The 23,305-nt window shown below is 52.8% G+C and overlaps 1 protein-coding gene across 1 annotated transcript; it reads left to right on the top strand.

The window, feature by feature from the left end:
• The first annotated feature begins 4,215 nt into the window (after window positions 1–4,215).
• OAS3 (2'-5'-oligoadenylate synthetase 3) lies at window positions 4,216–23,305 on the top strand. Its single transcript, XM_087828684.1, has 16 exons — window positions 4,216–4,407; window positions 6,474–6,756; window positions 8,406–8,581; window positions 9,549–9,784; window positions 10,684–10,837; window positions 11,230–11,574; window positions 12,582–12,864; window positions 14,081–14,256; window positions 15,063–15,313; window positions 15,718–15,862; window positions 16,581–16,754; window positions 18,245–18,530; window positions 19,462–19,637; window positions 19,936–20,174; window positions 21,310–21,457; window positions 21,662–23,305. The coding sequence occupies exons 1-16, from the start codon at window positions 4,216–4,218 to the stop codon at window positions 21,671–21,673; spliced, it is 3,276 nt and encodes a 1,091-aa protein (XP_087684810.1). The 3' UTR covers window positions 21,674–23,305.

Raw genomic sequence — 23,305 nt, 5'->3', positions numbered from 1 at the left:
GATTCCCATACCATTTTCCAGAGCGGCTGCACCATTTTCCTTCCCACCAGCACAGTGCCTGAGGGTTCCAGGTCCTCCACATCCTGCCCAGCGCTTGTCTTTTGTTGTTGTTGTTTTTAATATCATAGCCATTCTAACAGGCGAGAGGTGATAGCTCACTGTTCTGATTTGCATTTCCCTGATCATTAGTGATGCTGAGCGTCTTGTCATATAGATCCCTGTTGGCCATCTGTGTGTCTTTTTATTTTTATTTTAAGAAATGGCTATTCCAGTTCTTGGCCCATTTTGTGATAGGATTATTAGGTTTGGTTTTTGTTTTGTTTTTTTAAATTGGTTTGCTATCGACTTGTAGGAGTTCCTTATTATTTTGGAAATTACCCCCTTGACAGATTTGTGGTTTGCAAATATTTTCTCCCTCCGCATAGCTTGCCTTCACTCTATTGACTGTCTTGCTTACCATGCGGAAGCTCTTTAGTTGGATGTACTCTCTCTTTGCCTATTTTTGCTTTTGCTGCCGGTACTTTGCCCATACAGTCAACTGATGTTCAGCAAGGCTGCCGGGGACACATAATGGGGAAAGGATGTCTCCCCAGCAAATGGTGTTGGGAAAACCGGATCTCCACGCGCAGGAAGATGAATTTAGATGTTTGCACCACACACAGATCAACTCGAAATGGGTCGAAGACTTAAAGATTAAGTGGGCGGAAATACTACCTTCTCTTAATTACCATAACCTTAAAATAACTATTCAGATCTCATAGAAAACGCTGTTCTCTTTTCACCAAAATCCATGGCTTCCCTTGGCCCTTTCTATTTCCATGTTAATTTTATACTCAATTTGTACAGTTTCACCCAAAATATGGGGAGGCGTTTAATTGGAGTTACATAAACTAGTCTAGGGGGAATGACATCTATATAATATTGAGACTCACAATCCATGAAGTGGGAGTTTCTTTCCATTCATTTATGCCGTCTTTAATGACTATATAACTAAGTTATAGGATTTTTCCCTGAATGGGTCTTTCATGGTTTTTGTCATATTATTATTAGGCGTCTGTATTCTGTGTTTTTGACTTAGTATGTTTTCTTTCATTTCATTTGTAATGGTGGATTCCTGGAAGTCCTCAAGGTTTTTAGTGTGTATATTATGAGTTATCTTAATGCTTTTCTGACTTTATATAAGTTTAAACTTGTATTGCTTGTATAACCATGCCAAAAAAAAAAACAGAACACAATAAAGCAAATTTTCTTGGAAAAAAACTTTTTATTCAGTATTTCTCTCAGTTAAGCTCTGATTGTGCAATGCCAGCAAGCCCAGGTTAGAGAAAGCCCTGGGTGCTGATATTTGGAGCTGCTGGTTCAAGGGCAAATTCGTGAGATTTGGCAACAGAGGAGCAAGTGTGTAAGGGATGGTGGAAATTGACACACCTGAGGCAGCCCTGGCCGGTGTGGCTCAGTTGGTCGGAGCATCGTCCTGGACACCAAAAGGCGGCAAGTTCTACTCCCGGTCAGGGCACATATCCAGGTGGCGGGTTCGATCCCCGGTCAGAGAATGCGGGAGGCAACCGATCCATGTTTCTCTCTCACATCAATGTTTCTCTTTCTCAAGGAAGGAAGGAGGGAAGGAAGGAAGGGAGGAGGGAGGGAGGGAGGGAGGGAGGGAGGGAGGAAGGAAGGAAGGAAGGAAGGAAGGAAGGAAGGAAGGAAGGAAGGAAGGAAGGAAGGAAGGAAGGAAGGAAGGAAAAGAAACACTTGATCTGAGGCCCCAGAGATAAGGCCACTTTCTGGGTAACTTCCTGCTGGGGAAACGAAACTGAGAAGAGCCAACAATTAGTCAGCAGAGCCAGGGGTGGAGTCTCGGAGATTAGAACACAGCTGAACGCTGTCAGAGAGACCTGTGTCCGGGAGGTTTCGGGTCCTCGGTTGATGGGGGAGCTCCAAGGTGTTTAGCATCATGCCGAGGTCCTCCCAGCTTGACTGGATTTTGATGTCCTGACCTTTAAAGCCCGGCGTGAGCCTTCCAGATACCCTCCTCCTGCACGCCCCTCGCCTTTGTCTGTGAGATGCCAGGGAGCCCCTCGGAGCCCTTCCCACCCTGCTTGGCTATGTCCCTCTGCCTGTGTTTGGGGTTCTAATTTCCTCCTTCCCCCCATCCCATGTTTCTTTCAGGGGGTCTCGTAGGGTCCAGCAACATGACTAATTATTCCCATTTCCTTGTTGTTATTTCTAGAGGCCTGGGTAGAGTGGAAGGTGTGCGCATAGGAGCAGCCCACCATCGGCATCCAATCTTGGCCCTCTGCTCTCTACTTTCCAAAAAGTCCTCAGATGTCCTGGCCCCTCGATGGCTCTCTCTCTCAACTTCCAGCCTGTGGACCTGCGTGATCCTTGAACCCTACCTTTGTGGCCCGGCCAGAGCGGCCCGGTTGGTTGAGCGTCGCCCTGTGCGCCGAAAGGTTGCCGGTTCAGTCCCCGGTCAGGGCACATAGCTGGGTTGTGTGTTCAATCTCTGGTTGGGGCACATACAGATGGCAACCAATCAATGTTCTCGCTCACATCAATGTTTCTCTCTCTCCCTCCCTCCTTCCCTTCCTCCCTCCAAGCATGTCCTCAAGTAAGGATTAAAAAGAAATTTAAACATATCTTTGCTATCACTCAGTCCGCCATCTCAAACAGAAGATTTCTAAAGTGACCTGTGGATCAGGAAGATGACTGTGATTAACGGGGAAGCATGGTAATCATGGCTTTATGGGTGAAGGCACCTGGCTTGAATTCCCTTCCCAACCTCTAACCTGTATTCCGGCCTTCCTCCTATACTTGAACACCCCCAGTGACGTGGCACTCACCACTCAAAATATAAACTGTACACACTGGTAGCCTACCATCGCTCCCTCTGGCCTCTGAAATTCTCACCCTCTGACCCCCACCTATCATCTCCTTTCAGGCACCGCAGACTTCAGGAAGCTCTTGTCCAGGTTAATTGTTACTTGAGGTTTACTCAGAAGCAGAATAAATGCTGGATCCTTGAGTGGTGGGGCAGAGGCCTAATGAGTTTCTGAGTGAGACAGGGAAGAGGGGTGGACTCTGGCACCTGCCAGTCCCAGAAAGAGCTCAAGGGTGCAGATTGCTCAGCTGGGTGGAGGAACAACAGGGAAGCAGCTGAAAGGCGAGTCCAGGGCGTGAACACAGAAACGGCCATGGGCTACCCCGGGCGTCCACTCTGGTTCTGCACCAGTCCACCGGCATTCGAGTCCCGTGGCTTTGTAATGCTTTCAGGCGTGAGGCTGTGTGAAAGGTGCCACTCTAAACTCACTTTCCTTTCTCATTTCTCCTCTTTTAAAAAAAAAAAAAAAATCTTAATTCTTAGACACTTCAGAATGATGTGTTTGAAATTTTAAAACATCGAATTTTTATTGGAATTGCATGAAATGTATAAGCTATTTCGGAAGAGCTGGTCCCTGTAAGAACAGAGTGAGCGGGGAGAGGTCGGGGGCTGAGCCAGTTTGCATCCAGCCTGACAGCTTTCCCAGGTGTGTGACCCTGGAGATGCCCAGAGTCTCTGCCCCTTCAAAGCGGTGCGATGGCAAGAGCGGGGCACATGCTTATTGGAAGTAGTAAATGCCATGACGTTTGCAAAGCGGTGCAGGACACTCTGGAGCTGTTCCTTATTTATTGGTGGTGTTCAGGGCGCAGGCTCTAGCGGAGAGCAAGCTGGAAAGCTCTCTCTGTGGGAATCTCCTGACCATTTCTTTTTTTTTCCCCCCCCCCAGAAATCCCGCGCGTCGCTGCCACGCTCTGGTTACCCGACTCGGTGCCAACGCTGTGCTCTCGGCGCACAGAGCGGCGACCTGTCCCGTGGCGTTTGGTGCATCACAGAGCTGGGGGGGGGGGGGTTGCTGGGACGGGGGAGGCCCCGGGAGAGCGAGCCGCGACCGGGAAGGGAACCGGAAATGGGAACGGGGGCGCGGAGCGGCGGGATCAGAAACGAAACCGAAAGCGGGAGAGGAGGGGCATCCGGAGAGGCTGGGGGGGAAGTGGGGAGGCGCGGGGGAGGCGCGGCGGAGGCCGGCTCAGCGGCATCCTTCCCTCTCCCCACGCCGGGCGCACGACCGGGACGGGGCGCCGCGGGCACCCGGGTGGCGCAGACCCCGGGACGGACCCGCTGCAGCCGCCACCGCGCGGAGACCCCCGCCGCCCGCGGCGCCCGCGCGCGCGGCCATGGACGTGCGCGGCACCCCCGCCGGCGCGCTGGACGGGCTGGTGCTCAGCAGCCTGCAGCCGCCCGCCCCGTTCGTGGGGACCGCGCGGCGCGCCCTGGGCGCCGTGGCAGCCGTGCTGAGAGAGCGCGGGGACAGCCTCGGACCCGGAGCCGCCGCCCCGCCGTCGTGGCGGGTGCTGAAAATCGCCAAGGTGGGCTCTGGGAGGGCAGGGGCCACCTCAGGGCGCTCCGCTTGTAAATGGGGGGAGGGGTGCGGTCCCCAGAGGACGCTGGGCGCATGGAGATGGAGCCGGGCAGGGGCTTTCGCAGGCCTTCCATTCATTATCTTTAACATTTGTGTGGCTCACCTACTAGGCTCCGGGGCCTGTCAAAGCGCCCTGAGAAGAGACTACTGCTCACAACACCTCTGCTAGGGGGGGGACTCGTTTACACCCTCCTTGACAGATGGGGAAACTGAGGCACAGGGAGCCGCAGTAACTACCCAAGCCCGTGAGAAGTCCAGTCAGGGTTCAAAGCCAGGTAGTCTGATTCCTGGGTCTGTGCCGCTCAGGGCTGGTGGCTTTTTGTCATCCTGACACATGACACCCCCAGACTCAGGGAGGAGACAAGTGTCAGCTACTGTCTCTTGAAGGTAAACTCCCCCCTGGGGGGGGGGGGGTGCTGGAGTGGACCCAGGAAACCTGGGTGGGATAGAGGGGGACCTGGAGTTTATCAGGGGGAGAGATGAAAACAGACTGGGAGACGGGGCTGAATCTTAGTTGGAGAGACAGGAAAGGAGGGGAGACGTGCGGCCTAGGACCCTGGGGGCAGAGTTGTGCCTTCGAGATGGGCGGGAGGGTTTCTGCAGGACAGGAGTTTAAGGGCTCTAAAGCTCTGGCATCCTTGGCCCGTTGAATTGAGCTTCCCGTCTTCGGGTCACTTGAGGCACAGTCTCTCGCCGTCGGGGATCACCCCTGCAGAGATGCCCATGAAAATGTACGTGGGTGAAATGACACATGGGCTGGAATTTCTTTCAAAAAAATCACGTAAAGAGGGGGAAAAGGGCTCCAACACATGAGCAAGTATGGCAAAGGACTTCTTTAAAATCCTCTCCTCTTTTCTGCAGGTTTGGATACTCTCATAATAAAAATATATTTTTTTAAATTTTTTAAACTATGATTTTAATTGATTTTAGAGAGAGAGGGAGGGAGAGGGAGAGGGAGAGAGAGAAAAACATCGAGGAGAGAGAAACATCAGTTGGCTGCCTCCTGCACCCCCCCTACTGGGGATTGAGCCTGCAGCCCCGGCATGCGCCCTGATCAGGGTTCGAACCCGTAAGTGAGCTCTGGGTGCCTGGGACGATGCACTGAGCCACACCAGCCAGGCAAAAAAACTATTTTTAAGCAAATTAATTGACTGGGGTGGGGGGAGAATGTGGGTTTGGAGCCTGACTCTCTGGGTTCAAGTCGTGGCGCTGACTCTCCTGGCTCGGGGATGGGGAGAAAGCGGCAGAGCGTTCATAGTCCCTCCCTCCGGGCTTGTTAGGAAGGTTAAATGAGATGATTGTGTGCAAAACCTGACAGAAAGGCTCAGCCTGATGTTCCTGTGCGCTCCGCCCCTGTGCCAGGAGATGAAATGGCTCCCGCTGGGGCAGGCAGCGATCCCTGCTGGGCGGGGAGAGGCCCGCAGACGGCTCATCCCGCTTCTTGCCTCTTACCGGCCGTATCCCTTATGTCACTGCTCGTAGTGTTACTCACTTCCCTGCTCTGAGCCTCACCCTCTATCTGTCACCATATGTAACCACATCAGGGCTCTTGTGGTGTCAGACATGTGACAGTACCAGGCACAAGAGCAGAGACTAATAAAATGCATTTTCTTCCCAAATCCTCGGGCTGGCAGCTTTGCAGAAAGAAACACTGGTCAGAAAGGTCTCAGAAATTCAGCCAATTATGCAACTGCTCTGTACTGATCCCAGGCAAAGGTTGCCAACATGTGTTCAGAAAACTAGAATTTGTTTCACCTAATGCTTCCTTTTTTTTTTTTTTTAAATAGTTAATTGCCAACATTTAGAAATCATGGATTTACATATAAAAATTGCTTTCATTGAAAACTCAGGCCTGGCTGCCCTTGGCCCGCATTCCTGCGTGGCTTTGAATGCCAGGAGCTATGTGGCGGCAGTCCCCACCCTGCCCACTTGCCTCACTCGCGTTGCCTGCAGCCCATGTGGGCACGAGAATTGGAGAGTGCAGGGTTCTAAGTTTGTTTTCTTCCTTCATAGGGAGGCTCCTTCGGCCGGGGCACAGCTCTGAGGGATGACTGTGATTCTGAACTTGCCGTCTTCCTTGACTGCTTCAAGGGCTATGAGGACCAGCGGGCTAAGCGTCCTGAGATCCTCAAGGAGATGAGGGCACTGCTGGAATCCTGGTGGCAGAACCCTATCCCTGGTCTGAGCCTCAAGTTTCTTAAACAGGACATGCCCGGGGTCCTCCAGTTCCAACTGGCACCCACCGACTCTGAAAACTGGATGGATGTTAGCTTGGTGCCCGCCTTTGACGCTCTGGGTGAGGGGGGCTTGGCCCATTCCAGGGTTGGGACAAGATCATAAGGAGTAAATCAGGACTAACAGTTCAAGTCCTGCCACCGACTTGCTGTGTGACCTGGGCCACCCTCTCTGGGCTTCAGTTTCTTGACTAAACAATATGGGTTTGGACCAGACAAGGGCCGAGAGGGCCCAGTTCCTCCCGGATCTCTGGTCCTGGAGTTAAGATGCTTGGCCCTTGCTCAGACACCTGGGGAGAATTGCCTTCAGCCACTGCCTAGTGCGGTGCAGCTCAGCCCTCCCATAGCTGCCCCAGAGGAGAAGGCAGATGGCCATGTGCCCAGCAGCGGGGGTCTGGGGACAAGGCCAGAATTCTGCAAAATCTCCTATTTTATCTTAAAAGCAGCAATGTGGTTTTTGCACTCTCCTTTGTAATATACCCATGCTTGATTTCATACAGTAATATGCTTCTGTGTCTGCATCTGTAAAATGCAGACAATAATTATAGGACAATAGTAGTTTGTTCTGGAAAAACTGTATGCGTTAATATGTGTAATGAACTTAGAACAGTGCCTGGCACGTGATAGGGCTATATGAGAGCTTGCTATTCTTATTTCTAGTATTATTATTTTTCTATTATTATTATTACTATCATTTTCATACAGTGCTCTGGGAGATAGCTATCTTGAGTTTATCCAGGGTTATGAAGTCCTGGCGGACAGCCATGCTCTCCCACACCTATATACCCACCCTGTTATTAATCATATTAGCTACTTCTTATTAAATGCTTAACTATTCCAAGCACTCGACATGTTTTATTTCATGAACTCCTCAAAGCAAATCTGTGAGGTCTGCAGTCTTATCTCCTACTTTGCCAATAGGGATGCTGAGGCACAGAGACATACAGTAACTCGCCCAAAGTCACACAGCAAGTGAGTGATGTCAGGAACCTGGGAAGCTATGGGAAGTGTTTACCTTTCCTTAGCTAAGCCCAGGAGACAGGGGCACACACTGTCAAGTCAGCCGGCTCTGCATTCTGATCCTGTCCCCAGCTGCATTGCCTGAGGCAGAGCGCTGAATGCCTTTGTGCCTCAGTTTCCACAGCTATAAAAGGAGGTGGAGAAGTGTAGGGTTTTAGTGGGGATACAATGAGGAGATTCATGTAAAACTTTCAGCGCAGCTCCTGGCGTGTCGTAAGTGCTCAAAAAATACCAGCAATTACTGCTAAGGAATCAGAACCTCTTGCCTAATATTTCTCTGGCATCATTGCCTCTTCTCAGGGCACCGATTAATTAAAGGTGTGCGAGGTGGAATTTTAGTATGGCCTGAGGGGAGCCTCGGGGAGGGAAGAATTGCCAGGTTATAGGTCTGACTCAGCTGGAAGCGTCAGTCCTGTTTAAGCTGGGAACGAGGCTGCGCTTCTCCTGCCAACCGCTGGGGGCTGCCTGGCCATTTGGGACAAAGGACCCTCCCTTCTGGTCCCCAGATTCCCTCCCTGCCTCCTGAGAAGCTCCGGGCTTTCTTCTTCATTCTCCAGGGCCCATGTAGGCATACCCCTCCCCAAATCCCCCTCACTCTCTCCCAGCGCCCCAAGCTGAGCTCAGCCCCAACACTGCCCTCCATCCCCGGCCTCCAGCCCCCTTCCTCACTCACAGGCCTTCCCGTCCACAGGGCAGCTCAGTTCCAATGCCAAACCTGAGCCCCAGGTCTACACCACCCTCCTCAGCAGCGGCTGCCAGGGGGGCGAGCACGCGGCCTGCTTCACGGAGCTGCGGAGGAGCTTCGTGAACACCCAGCCGGCCAAGCTGAAGAGCCTGATCCTGCTGGTGAAGCAGTGGTACCGCGAGGTGAGGCCACTAGCGAGGGCCCTCGCTCCGCGCATGGGACTGTTGGAATTCGTGCCTCCATGATAGTGAGGCTGTTTCCTTATGTTTAGCAGCCATTCATGTTTCTCTTTCTGGGAACTGTCTATTCATATAACTTTCCCATTATTTTCTACTGGGTTAGCGGCCTTATTGTTGTTTATTGCTTGGAGCTCTTTATATATTGTGGGTGCTGATTTTTTTATTTAGTTAGCACAATGCGAGTCCACTCTCCCCACCTGTGACTTTTACTTTCACTTTGTTTATAGGTCTTTTGTCTCAGAAAATGTTTGTATTTTAATGTAATCAGTTGTGTTCATCTTTTTCTTCTGTGATGTGTGCTTTCTGTGTCTTATTTAAGAAGCCTTTGCCTATTCTAACTTTCTAAAATTATTCTCCCAAAAGGTTTTGAGACTTTCTTTTCATATTGAGGGCTTTGAAACTATCTGGAATATTTTGTGTTGATAGACCTTTGTGTGTTAGGGAGGAGGTGCCCAGCCTGTGATTTGGACAAGAGGGAACAGGCTGCCCCAAAGTTTAAGGCACATGGCTTGGTCCTTCTGTTGGACCACTCATCCTAAAGCAGGTGTGGAGTGAGGAGACCCTGGATGCCAATTCTTGCTCAGCTATGGACTCGCTGTGCTTTTACTTTGGGGAAGAACAGTATCAGCCTCCCCGCTGGCCTCTCTCTGCTGCCCCCTCCTAAAGGCTTGAATCTCATACCTCTCCCTCCCCCCCCCACAACATGAGCCAACTGCCCTGCTGAAGCCCCAGCGGTGCGGGCGGATGGGAAGCACCAGGCTGCTTTGGGAACAGGCTTGGACCATAGCATCTGTCCCCAGGCCCAGCCTGCAGGTGCCCACCTGGGAGACTGAGTGATCCAGCAAAAGTCTCCAGAGAACTAGCTTCCCCCTCCGCTTCGTCCCTCTGAGCCCCTGCCCCGTCCTCACAGGCGTGCCCACAGGCAGGGAGTAAGGAGGTGCCCCCAGCCTACGCCCTGGAGCTGCTGACCATCTTCGCCTGGGAGCGGGGCTGTGGGAAAAATGCCTTCAGCCTGGCCCAAGGCCTCCGGACCGTCCTGGGCCTGATCCAGCAGTATCAGCACCTGTGTGTTTTCTGGACCATCAACTACAGCTTCAAGGACCCCGCCGTAAAGAAGTTCTTGCAGCGCCAGTGCCAGAGACCCAGGTACCTCCCAGTGCCCGTCACCCGCTCTCCTGTGCCTGGGGCACGGGGAGATCATTAGCAATGATGGAGCAAGCCCCGTCTGCCCTGGCCAGTTGGCTCGGTGGTTGGAGTGTCAGCCCACGGACTGAAGGGTCCCAGGTTCAATTCCAGCCAAGGGCACATTCCTCGGGTGCAGGATTGATCACCAGCCCAGCCGGGGCTCATTCTGGAGGCAGCCAATCAATGAGTCTCTCTCACAATGTTTCTCTCTCTCTCTCTCTCTCTGAAAAACAATGGAAAAAATGTCCTCAGGAGAGGATTAAAAATAATAATAATAATAAATGAATGGAATGCAGCATGGCCTTTTGTGCCTGCCTCTCTCTCTCAGAGTTAAGTCTTTGAGATTCACCCACACTGTTGCGTATAGTTGTGGCTCCTTTGCCTCCACTGCTGAGTAGTCTCTCACTGTGTGAGTTTATCACAATATGCTTTCCATGCTGCTCCTGATCCTATTTGGGTCATTTCCACTCGGGGGCTATTACAAAGAGGGCTGAGACACACGGGCTTGCATTTCACGGTGTACACATATGTGTCAGACTTCTATCCCGGAATGAAATTGCTAAGTCATGGGGTGTAACTCAGGGACACCGGGGCTGGATCCCGGTATCTTGTGATTCTAACGTGCAGGTGAGGCTTGTTGCTCTCAGTTAATCTCCACACAGTCCATCAGATCAGGCCTTGCTCTTATCTCCATTTTGAAAATGAGGAAACCAAGGCTCAGAGAAGTTAGTCATCTGCCTCCGGTCACACAGCTGGAAAGTAGCAGAGTTGAGATTGGAACCAGGTCGGCCCGACTCTAGAGCCCCGGCTAACCAGACCATCTTGCTAACCAGAATCTTCTTGTCCCTCTGGATTTGCAGGCCCGTGATCCTGGACCCAGCTGACCCCACGTGGGACCTGGGAAACGGGGCAGTCTGGCGCTGGGACCTGCTGGCCCAAGCAGCAGAGTCCAGCTATGACAGCCCATGTTTTCTGCAGGCGGCAGGGGGCGCTGTGCAGCCCTGGGAGGTGCCAGTGAGTGAGGGGCTCCCAGGATCCTTGGGTTTTACACCTAATTTATGTGTTCAGTGTTTTCTGAGCATCTACTGTGCTCTGAGGGCCATGGGGTGTGGAGCAGAGTTGAAACTGTGGGGACATCAAGCATGTAAAACAATCTAATCACCCGTCTTTGTGCAGTTGTCTGCCTACCAAGCTGTGTTCACCCACCACAGGGGGACCACCTTTTTATAATTTATCCCCTTCATAAGGGCACCTTTTCTAATCCACACAAAGGTGTCACATGGGCTCCCTCTTCCTTCCCCTCTCTGAGCCTCAGTCTTCCGGACTGTACAATGGGAGGGGGCTGGCGAGAGAAGGAAAGTAGGAACCTTTGCATATGTAACACAGCTCCTTCAACAAACTTCCAGGACCTTCCATGCACTGGGCCCTCAGGTTTGGACCACCCCATCCTGCAAGACCCTGCCCAGAAGACCCCCAAGGACAGCAGCACTCCCGATGCTGGGCACCCACTGGCAGGGAACAAGCAGCCCTTATGTCCAGCTCCCCACCCCTCAGTGGTGGACCACATCGCCCCCTGCACACTGGAGAGGGCCTCGGATCTGTCTCGGGTCCCCTCCAAGGAGCTGGACCGCTTCATCCAAGACCACCTGAAGCCGAGCCCCCAGTTCCAGAGGCAGGTGAGCAAGGCCATCGATGTCATCCTGGGCCGCCTCCGCGAGAACTGTGCTCACAAGGCCTCGAGAGTCAGCAAGGTGAGTCGGGCAGGCGGTGACACCAATGGGACCCTACTGGGGGGACCACAGAGGGCATGGGAAGAAGTCACAGAGACACAGCTGAGGGTCGGCAGAGGAAGTGGACATGGTGGAGGGTCGTTTGCTGGCTGGAGGTATATATTTGAGGCCCCTGCTTTTTTTTTTAATGATAGCTTTTCTAATCACTATCACCATAATCAGACCACTTCCCTTCTCTGCACAAAAGCCTCCAGGGTTTCAGAGGACAATGGCCTCAAGGCCTGTGGGACCTGGCCCTGGTCTCTCTCTGACCTTCACTTACTCCATGCTGGCCCCCTGGCTGCTTCTTGAGCTCACCAGGCACACATCCCCACTCTCTTTCTAGAATGTTCTTCCCCATCCACTTGGCTCTCTCCCTCCCCTCCTTCAAGTCTGTGACCCAATTCCCCTTCTCATGGAGGCTTCACTGTTCCATGTCCCAGTCCCCTTATTATTGGCCTCCATATAGAGCGGCTATTGTTTGCTGACTGTCCCTGCCTCCCCCCCCCCCATATAATATGAGTGTCAGGAGATCAAGTAATTTTATCCAGTCGCATATCCATATATGCCATTGCTCAATAAATATCTGTTGAATGCATAAATGAATGGATTGACCGATTGATTGAAACAGGCCAAGTACATCTGCAGACCCCTATTGGCCCCAGGACCCCGGTTTGCAACCTGTGATCCAGATGTGCAGTCAGTAGGTGCTGCAGATGTTTGGCTAAACTCTTCGACCGCCCCTCCCCCCAGCCCCCCCGTTACCTGCTGCATATTGTCTGACGTGGCGCAGGCTTCGTGGGTTGGAAGGCAGATGTGGGCAAATATAATCTGACTCTGCCAGGCTTCCGAGGGTCACAGCCTGCACCTGTCACGGTGCCCCAGGACCCAGCATCAGTGAGCAAGTGGCTTCAGGGCTGCAGATGGGGTCACAGCCTGACTCCCCGGCTCGGATAGAGTCACCAGTCTGAGGTGTTCTTTCTCTGCAGGGGGGCTCCTTGGGCAGGGGCACAGACCTCAGGGGTGGCTCTGATGCCCAACTCGCTGTCTTCCTCAACTGCTTCGAGAACTACGGGGACCAGGGGCCCCGGCGTGCAGAGATCGTCCGTGATATGCGGGCCCAGCTGGAGTCTTGGTGGCAGGATCAGGTCCCCGGCCTGAGCCTGAAGCTTCCGCAGCAGACCGTGCCCGAGGCTTTGCGGTTCCAGCTAGTGTCCCAGGACCTGAAAAACTGCATGGACGTCAGCCTGCTGCCTGTCTTTGACGCCGTGGGTGAGGGACGCGCGGCCGGTGCCTGGGAGGGACTAGGGAACATCTCACGGGTGCCTGCCGTCCTCTCTGTGGCCCTCACTCCCCGCTGCACCATTGGCAGCTGCTAGCAGACACCCAGACTCCTCCTCATATCAGTTCACGACTATCTAGTGCTTTAACTTTACTAAATTTTCATTATCAAATGTTTCAAACACACAGAAAACTACAGACACCACACACCCATGGACCCCAATTACGATTTAACGAGTGTTAGCAATTCTCTATATCTACTTGGGATTTTCTTCTTTTTTCTTTTTTTAAAGAAATTACATGTTGTAATTCCCCTTCTTATTTTGTAGGGTTTACTTTATGGTTAATTTTTTCTAACTTTTTGAGCTAAATCTTAGCTTAGGAATTGTCAATCTTAATAAATGCAATTAAGGCTATCCACTTTCTTCTAAGTACTATGTTAGCTGCCTAACAAATGTTTTATGTGTATAATTTTTATTATGAATTTTGTACTTTCAATTATGACCTTACAATTTCTTCTTTCATCCATGAATATTTGGAAGTGGGTTTCCAAATTAATGTTTTGGGGTTTTGTTCATTTGTGAGCTTTGGGCATTTAGTTTTTTCTCTATTTTTTTTTTCCAATTTACTTTTCACTTGTAGTTGACATATAATAGTATACAATATTATATTAGTTTCAGGTGTACAATGTAGACATTTATATACCTTATGAAGTGATCACCCTGATACGTCTAGTACCCATCTGACAACATGCATAGTTATTACAATATTATTGACTGCATTTCCTGTTATCTTTTTCTATTTTTAATTGTAGTCAGAAAACATACCCCCCAAAATATCAGTTCTTTGGAATTCGTTGGCACTTCCTAAGTTTCCTACGGTTGGAAAAGAATGCATGTCTCCCATTGGTGAATGCAGGCTTCTGTACAGATCCTTTAGATCTAGCTAATGGTCTTTGTTGAGATTCATATTACTTATTTTTTGCTTACTTTCTTCAAATGTGTCTAATCGGCTGCCTGACCTTAATTGTTTAAAAATCCCAGTGACTTTATTTTTCACTTCTAGAAGTTCTGATTGTTAGTCTATGCTCTAGATCGTGTATTATTGATTGTAATGTTATATAATTCATGTTAAAATAGTAAAGGCTGGGGAGTGGCTGCCGTCTTCAATTAGAATCGCCTACTCAGCAGCTTTCCAACATCCACAGGGCAGCTCAGCGCTGGCACCAAACCTGACCCCCAGATCTACTCCGCCCTCCTGAACAGCGGCTGCCAGGAGGGTGAGCACAGGGCCTGCTTCTCAGAGCTGCGGAGGAACTTCGTGAACTCTCGCCCGGTCAAGCTGAAGAACCTGATCCTGCTGGTGAAGCACTGGTACCTCCAGGTGAGGCCTCCCACCCCTGTGCTCCTCCCAGGGAACAGCCACCGGGTGGGAGCTGCCTCAGCCAATCAGCTCATCCCCTACCCAGACAGTGCCCCTCCTTTGCTTTTTATTGGCCATCCCAAGCAAAAGGACCGCCTCCTCCACCCTTCATTTCTTGCCCAGACCAGAAGCCCCTGGCTAAGAGAGACTCTTTTCTCCACCAAGTCCCAAAATCCTCATTTCTTGTGGCCGGGGTTCACGGCTCCTCACTAACCATCTCCGCTCACACCGCCGATGCTTTCCCTGTCCTTTCTCACCTCCAAACCTTTGCTTATGTTGTTCCTCCCAAACCGTCTTTTTTGCAAGACATGCTAACTCCTGAGCACCCTCCTGTTCCCCCAGCAAACACTTCTCTGCTTCCCAACCCGCGTGCATGCGCTCAGTCAACCCGCATCTACTGAGCACCCACTATTGCTCACTGTTGTGGTGGGTGTTGAAATACCAAGATGAATATGTTGCAGACACCTTTCCTGTAGGACCGCCCCATACATCTTTTGAGGAAAGATTCTAGGCAAAGACCAAGTCTGAGCTTCTTGGTCTCACTGTGTGACCTTGGGCAAGTCACTAACACCCCCCCCCCCCCCCCCCCCCCCCCCCCCCCCCGCTCTGGACTTCAGTTTATTCAGCTGTAAAATGAGACGGGTGAGCCAGGCCACCCCCGAGTTCTGTTCTCTCTGTGGTTTTGTTTTTTACATTCACCTCCCCCACATGTGTAGGGTCAATGCTTAGCACACAGTAGGTGCTCACACCACTGATTCTTTGATTAGGTTGCCGCTCAGAAGAAAGGAGACTGGCCAGCCTGTGCCTCCCTGCCCCCAGCCTATGCCCTGGAGCTCCTGACCATCTTCGCCTGGGAGCGGGGCTGCGGGAAGGACGGTTTCCACACAGCCGAGGGCCTGAGGACCGTCCTGGGGCTTGTCCAGCAGCATCAGCATCTCTGTGTCTTCTGGACAGTCAACTACAGCTTTGAGGACCCAGCTCTCCGAAGGCACCTTCTTGGCCAGCTTCGGAAACCCAGGTGCAGACCCGCTACCTCATTTTCTGCATCTTCCCCTCACTCACCCTGGAGTGATTGTATCCAGGAGGGGTCCAGGGTGGGGTTTGGGTGCCCCAACCCCATCCTCGCTCTGCTTCCTTCTGGACTCTTCGCTGAGGACGCAATGAGCCCCGGAGGAAGCCAGGGCCAATTTTATTAACACAATACAATACCACATCTCAAATTAAGGGGCCACCCAGTAGCTTTCAGACCAAGGTGGCCAAGCGGGGACCCTACTGTGCTTGGGCGAGATTGCACCAGCCCTGAGGTGCTGACACTCTTTTCCCCTCTCTCCAGCCCCACACCCCTTTCCCATCTCTCCTACCCCTCGCTCCTTCACCAAGTCTCACCTTCCCCACCAACCTGCCCACCCACTCTGCCCCCAGACCCCTGATCCTGGACCCTGCCGACCCCACCTGGAATGTGGGCCAGGGCAGCTGGGAGCTGTTGGCCCAGGAAGCGGCAGCCTTGGAGACACAGGCCTGCTTTATGAGTAGAGAAGGGAAGCCTGTGCAACCCTGGGATGTGATGGTAAGGGTTGGGCCCTGGAGGGGGCAGGCGCTGCTGGTGCCCCATCCCAGATCCCCTTTCCCTGCTGGTGCTGCATCCCCAGCTGCTAGGAGTGTTGGATGCTGATGGCTTACAGCCAAGGCACAGGTTGTTCCATCCCAGCCAGGGCTTGAGTGACATGCACACAAAAGGACCCACCCCCCTGTTGCAAGGCAGGACCAACTCTGTAATGCAATTCATGCTCCAGGGCCCACTCTGGGATTGGGAGAAAGCTTCCTCCAGCTGGGCCTCCCCACCCACTCCTGCTTCCCTCCGTCCCCTTCTTCTGCAAGCACTGTCCCAGCTAAGCACATGCACAAGAATCCCCATCACAGCTCTGCTTCCAGGGAACCCCGCTTACGACGATAGCCATTTGCAGTTCCCCAAAGGATATGAGTGTATCGCATTTGCTATTTTGCACCAGAAACTCATAACCAGTGCTTAACACTCAAGACACTCCAGTGAGGCGTGGGCCTCTTTCTTGCCCCCATTTAAAGATGGGAAAACTGAGGCTGTGTGGCGTTGGTAGAAACAGAACTTGAACTCTGGTCCCTCTGATGCTGCGACCTGACCACCAGTTGAGAAGAAAAAGCCATAGGAGAGAATGGGAGTCTTGTTATCACAGGAGACCAAGGGGCAGGGCCTGCGGGTTCACAGGAAATCCCGTCGCGAGCTGGCCCTGCCTGTGTTCTCTCCACAGCCCACACTCCTCTACCAGACCCCAGCCAGGGACCTGGACAAGTTCATCTGTGAATTTCTCCAGCCCAACCGCCAGTTCCTGGCTCAGGTGAACAAGGCTGTGGATACCATCTGCTCGTTCCTGAGGGAAAACTGCTTCCAGAATTCTCCCATCAAAGTGCTCAAAGTGGTCAAGGTGAGTCCCCAGAGAGCTGCGGGCCAAGAGGCTCCTGCAGGCTGGTGATCTCCTGCGGGCCCAGACCAGGCCCGGCCCACTTCTGTGGCCCCTGCAGCAACCAGCACAAGGCCAGACTTAGAGAGAAAGCAGAACTTGGTCAAGGGTGGGTAGCCAAGGGAGGGCCCACATACGCCCAAGAAGTTTCTATCGGCTGCTCCTGACAGCCAACTCAAAAGAAGCAACGAAAGGAGTGTGTTGGCTGATGGAAACGGAAGGCCCTGGGATAGCCTGCCTTCAGCCACAGTTGGCTCCAGGAGGATCAGGACTCAGCTTTCCTTCCTAGCTCTTGGCTCTGTCTTCTGTCTCGAATGGGCCCTGTCCATCTGATGGTCCTTGGCATCTCTAAGTTTTTAAAAAGGAATTTTTTCTCAAAATTCAAAGAAGTCTTGGGATTGAGTTTCATTAGCCTGGGGATGTATCCTTTAACCAATGTCACCCAGGGAGACATCGTGTACTGACTAGCCAAGCCTGGGTTATATGGCAGAGTCAGCCCTGTGAGGACCTCCTGGGTGGAGGGTGGAGGAGGGATGATTCCCCCAAAGGATGTCCAAATGCTGATCCCAGAAGGTGGAAAGGATGCTGGGGGTGGACACGAAGTCACATTATCTGCTGCACCAGATATGACCTGGGTTCACGATTGGAGTCACAGGGAGACACAACACAGTTCAGCTCTGGAAAGAGTGTGAGCATAGAGTCAGCCAGTGACAAGGCTTAGGCCCGGTGACTTGCTGTGTGACCCCCAGCAAATACCTTCCCCTCTCTGATCCTTGCCTTCCTCCTCCATAACACCTGAGGACAGCAGCCTGACTCGCCGATTCTCAACTGTGGCTTCACTTAGGATCCACGAGAAGTCTTTTTTTTTTTTTAACCCTCACCTGAAGATATTTTTTCCATTGCTTTTCAGAGAAAGTGGAAGGGAGAGAGAGAGAGAGAGAAACATCAATGTGAGAGAGACCCATCGATCGGCTGCCTCCCGCATGTGCCTCAGCCGGGGCTGGGGATCGAGCCTGCAACCGAGATAAGTGCCCTTGGCCAGAATTGAGCCTGGCACCCTTCAGTACGTGGGCCGACACTCTAACCGCTGAGCCGCACCAGCCAGGGTGGGCATCAATCATTTTTAAAAGCGCTCCTGATGCAGACAGGCCTGAGAACCAACCGCAGGCCTAAAACAAAAAAAAAGAAAGAAAAAAGAAAACTCAAATCCCTCCCAGCCCCCAAACGTGATGCAATGAGAAATTTTGCCTTTGTTGAAGGGTTAAAACTTACATCTTGCACGTTTCTTTTTCTTGCAACTATGCCACGTGTTAACCCCACATGAAAGATCTAAGAGAGGTTAGGTGACTTGTCCATGGTCACACAGCAAGTTCCTAACTCAGAGCCCAGAGGCTCTGGCAGTAGGACATCCAGCAGTACTTCGGGGCTCGAGCCACCTGCCGTGTCCTTCCCAGGGTGGCTCCTTGGCGAAAGGAACGGCTCTGCGCGGCCGCTCGGACGCCGACCTGGTGGTGTTCCTCAGCTGCTTCGACCGCTTCACCGATCAAGGGAACAGGCGGGCCGAGATCATCTCGGAGATCCAAGCCCAGCTGGAGGCATGCAAGCGGGAGCGGCAGTTCGAAGTGAAGTTCGAGATCTCCAAGTGGGAGAACCCCCGCGTGCTGAGCTTCTCGCTGCTGTCCCACACGGTGCTGGACCAGGGCGTGGACTTCGACGTGCTGCCGGCCTTTGATGCCCTAGGTGAGAGCCCGGGCATGGTCCTGAGACGGGGAGGGGCAGAGCCAGGGCTGCTGGCGGCGGTCGTGGAGGCCGTGCGCCTCTTCACATCGCAGGCACTGTGTAGTTGTGTGTTTATCACAACTTCCCTGCAGAGAAGAAAAGGACACCTTTTTCTAAGTCATGCAAAGGTGCTACAGGAGCTAACAGTGGCCCTGAGCTGGCTTCTAGTTCCATCAATCCCCCCAACATGCTGGATGGCCTTGACCAGGGGACTCCCCCACCTTGAGCCCCAGTGTCTTGATCTGATGAGGACGGGTACATCGAAGGGTCTTGGTGCACCTCCCCCACCTGCCACAGACCCATTCGATCAGTCCAATCCCTAAGTGCACCTACTATGTGCCCAGCACACTTCCAGGCACAGAGGAGAAATCCCTGCACAAAACAGACGCAAACCCCTTTGTATCCGTTCAGTTCTGAGTCTGGACCGCAGGGTTTGCACAGTGAGGAGCTCCCCTTCCCCCGTATCTCAGTGCATTTGGTCCCCTCATTTTGCAGAACAAGTAGCTCGGGAGAGATTGATCCAGACATTTCTCTGAATCTGTTCAGTTCCTCGCTTCAGAGAGCGAGAGCTTGGATGTCACAGAATGTTTTCAAGTGCCCTGGGACCAGGGTGGCATCAAGCCTCCCCACATACAATCCTGTCACCTGCCGGAGGCTCCCCCTCTGTTAGAGTCAGAGAGAGTCATTAAAGACATGTTAGTTCTGAGCTGGGACTTTCTGCTGGGGAAGCAGGTGGGTTGAAAGGGGGCTGAAAAGAGAGTCAGATCGTCACCAGGAACTCAGCCCTGGGTCCTGCCACGGCCGTGGCCTCCCAGTGGGTCCCGGGCCACTAGGAGGCCTCAGAAGTCCTTTCCTGGAAATGAGGCGAGGGTGACCGTCTCCCCGTGTGCAGGCCAGCTGGTGTCCGGCTCCAGGCCCCGCTCCCAGGTCTACGCGGACCTCATCCACAGCTACAACAACGCGGGCGAGTACTGCACCTGCTTCACGGAGCTGCAGCGGGACTTCATCGTCTCTCGCCCCACCAAGCTCAAGAGCCTGATCCGCCTGGTGAAGCACTGGTACCAGCAGGTTCGGCCACCCGCCAGCGGCCCTGGCCTCCGCCTCCGGGCTCTCCCCTGGGAGGAGGCGGGCCCAGCCCTGGCCGGGCCCCTGGGTCTGTGGAGCAGAATGAGATTTTCCCCTAGTGGCTGGACCGTAGTTTTCTTACCTGTAAAACAGGGCTGACAGGATAATGCAAGGCAAGGCATCTGGCATAGTAGGTGCTCAGTAAAAGCTTGGGGGCGGGTTTACCGGCTCTGGGAGGGGCCCTCCCAACCTCTTCATTGCCGGCATGGACCAACCCATCACCTTCCTCCTCATTTCTTAGTGCAACAAGATGCCCAAGGGGAAGGGCTCTCTGCCCCCGCAGCACGGGCTGGAGCTGCTGACGGTGTACGCCTGGGAGCAGGCGGGGCAGGACCCCCAGTTCAGCATGGCCGAGGGCTTTCGCACTGTCTTGGAGCTGGTCACCCAGTACCGCCAGCTCTGCATCTACTGGACCGTCAACTACAGCTGTGAGGACAAGACCATCAGAGACTTCCTGAAGATGCAGCTCCAGAAGCCCAGGTTCAGCCTACCCCCAGTGTCCCAGAGTCTCAGATCCAGGGTCGCTCACTCTCTCTCCCCACCTCCTGGGGGCACAGAGCAGAGACAGGGAAATCTGCTTTCTAGAGCTCCTTCCTAGAAGTGATGTCCTGATAGTGGAGGGACATCAGCTTTCTGGTCACCTGTGACTAAGGTTGCAGATAAAATGCAAGGCTCCAGGTTAAATTTGAATTTCAGATAAACAATGAGTAGCTTTTTAGTATGAGAATGACCCATGCAGACCCATGGTGTGGCTCAGCAGCTGAGCACCGGCCCATGAACCAAGAGGTCACGGTTTGATTCCCAGCCAGGACACATGCGGGGTTTCGGGCTCGATCCCCAGTGGGGGGCGTGCAGGAGGCAGCCAATCAATGACTCTCTCATCATTGATGTTTCTATCTCTCTCTCTCTTTCCCTTCCTCTCTCTGAAATCAATAAAAACCTATTTTTAAAAAAATTTTTAAAAAGAATGTCCCATGTAAGCATTGGGATATACTTATGCTTAAAAACCACACACACCAAAAAAAAATCCCACCTTATTCATTGTTTATCTGAAACTCAGAGTTAACTGGGCATCTTCTATATGTATTTGCTAAGTCTGGCTACCCGGCCTGTGCACCCACTAGGTAACATATGTCCCATTCTTTGGGATTTTGCCCACCTCTGAAATGCTACAGAGGTAACTGAGATGCTTCCACAAGTTTGTGATGTATTTCCAGTCAGTGGGTAGTTAGAGTGGTGTGTTGAAAAAGACTGAGGTTGTGAATGGGCTCAGCTGAAAAGAGCAGCCTCATCAGTTAGTGACCACGGATGCAGGGAGGGGTGGAACTGGTGCTGCGGTTGATTAACAATGCCTGCTTTATACTCGGGGCAAGCAGGGCCTGGGCTCTGTGACTGATTAGTAATGTCTGCCCTGGATTCATAAGGCCGAAGGGGCCCATGTGTCGCTTATTTCCCATCCTGCCCTAAAGCGTGTGCCTGGAGCCGGCAGGAGTCCCTGGGCCCTGCCTCTGCCCCCTGCAAGTGTTGGATAAGGGGGGAGAATAGCTCCAGCAGTCCCGCAGGTGGATACCTGGATGTTGCCAGGAATAAGACTGACCTTGGATGGGAATTGCAGGCCCATCATCCTGGACCCGGCTGACCCGACAGGCAACCTGGGCCACAATGCCCGCTGGGACCTGCTGGCCAAGGAAGCTGCAGCCTGCATCTCCGCCCTGTGCTGCACGGACAGAGATGGCACCCCCATCCAGCCATGGCCAGTGAGGGTGAGAGACCTGTGGCACAGCAAGGGGGCACCCTTTGTTGGGGGGCATTGTGGTTGGGCAAGGGGCATGAACTCCTCCCAAAGGGGCAGGGCTCAGTCATGGCCCAGATGTGCCCCAGCACCTCCATGTCCTGTCTGTCTGTTCATGGTGTCTCAGCTTCTGCAGGAAGCTTAGGGGTAACCAACATTCTCTAACCTTCCCCAGGCTGCTGTGTGAAACCCAGAGAAGCAGTGGTCAAACCAGATTGACAGATGGATGCCAGCCCTCCACCTGGGGAGACTCAGGGTCACCTGCCAGATGTGTGTGTGTGTGTGTGTGTGTATGAGAGAGAGAGAGAGATTCAGTGAATCCATTCTCCTCCTCAGTCCAGCCTCCCCCACTGATGTCCCTGCCTCCCACTCGGAGTGCTCCTCCCAGCAGCCCACTCTGCTTACCCAGCCCCATTGAAACCCCCTTGTATCTGACAGGCACTACACATCTCAAACACCCCCTGCCTCCCGGAGTCCAGCCTCCATGGGTGGGCACCAGCCTGGGCTTCCAGCTTCTCCTTCCCCCTCATGACTCTCTAGTCTCTGTTGCATCCCGCCCCTGCCGAGAGTGTCCTCCTCTCCCCGACTTCCTCCTGCGCATCCACACCAGCTCACACCCTTCCTCTTGCTGACATCCAGTGGCTTCTCCTTGTTCCTTAATCTAAGAACTTTTCCCGGGGATGGTAGAGTTTCCATCTCATTTGTCGACCATACTCAGTTGGTCCTGGCTGCCTGGACCCCTGTGTTTTGAAGGATTCTGAGGAATGGATACCTAGCTGGGAAGAGGGACCGAATCAATTAGTGATGTCTGCCGTGGATGCCGTAGAGGAGAGTAGCGGCATGAGTGCCGTGATTGATTAGCAACGTCTGGCCTGCACACAGGAAGACGTGCTCAGAGACCTGCAGCACATACATGTCTAGGCTATTGAGAAACTCTCTGAGCTCAGCTGCTAGAAGGACAGCATGCCCGGATTGGCTACTTTTGTCTGCCACAGACACAGAGGAAGAGGGGCCATGCATGCCATTTATTCCCTCTCCCTGGACACTTCATCGGACGCCTTTTCATCGGAGGCCTCCTCTTGTCCACCTTTCCCGTTTCACTCTTCCCCCCGGTTTGCACATCTTAATGCCATGCCTTACTTGCCTTCCTGGATTTTTACCAAATTCCTGTCGTTTCTCCTGCCCTGCTGCAATGCCCCCAGTGGGATCCTACATCCCCAGGACCTAAACGTGAGCCAGTGCCCTAGCAACAGTTCCCAGCCTGCTTCTCTCTGCCCCTCAGAGCAAACCCACCAGCTACATGCAAGAGGCACTCCTGACCTCCCGTCCAGTAACAGTGTCCCTCTTAGTCAAGGACCAGCACGGAAAACAGAAAGCGCTCCAGAACTGGACGTAGAAAGGGATTCCATCTAAACCCTGGACCAGTGGAAGGTGGAAGGAGGCTGGGGCCACCACTGGACTTAGTTTCAACATTTGGCCACCACAGGCAGTGTCTGAGACAGCATTCCCATGAACATCTGTGGGGTGGGTGAGGGTGTGGTCCGTACCAGAGCGGAGGACCAGGACCCAGAGAGGAGGCAGCCTTGTTCTTAGGGGATACATGTGGAAGGACTTAACGCATAAAGGAGTCTGGGTGATTATGATGTGTCCATGTAGGTTCATCGATTGTAACAAATGTCCCACCTTGGTGGGGGAGGCTGTGTGTGTGTGTGGGGGGGAGGTGAGGCAGGGAGTACATAGGAAATCTCTGGGCCTTCTGTTCAATTTTGCTGTGAACCTAAAATACTCTAAAAAATAAAGTATTTTTTAAAATAGAAAA

Source organism: Miniopterus natalensis, chromosome 20, assembly GCF_054644295.1.
Source record: "Miniopterus natalensis isolate mMinNat1 chromosome 20, mMinNat1.hap1, whole genome shotgun sequence".
Classification (NCBI taxonomy): Eukaryota; Metazoa; Chordata; class Mammalia; order Chiroptera; family Miniopteridae; genus Miniopterus; species Miniopterus natalensis.
Note: the sequence above shows the minus strand (reverse complement) of the source record. Positions and strands in the feature narration are given on the sequence as shown.

Coding starts and splice junctions, on each gene's coding strand:
- OAS3 (XM_087828684.1), top strand. CDS start 4,216: ATGGACGTGCGCGGCACCCCCGCCGGCGCGCTGGACGGGCTGGTGCTC. Junction 4,408..6,473: donor GGGTGCTGAAAATCGCCAAG/GTGGGCTCTGGG, acceptor CTTCCTTCATAG/GGAGGCTCCTTCGGCCGGGG. Junction 14,257..15,062: donor TGAAGCACTGGTACCTCCAG/GTGAGGCCTCCC, acceptor TTCTTTGATTAG/GTTGCCGCTCAGAAGAAAGG.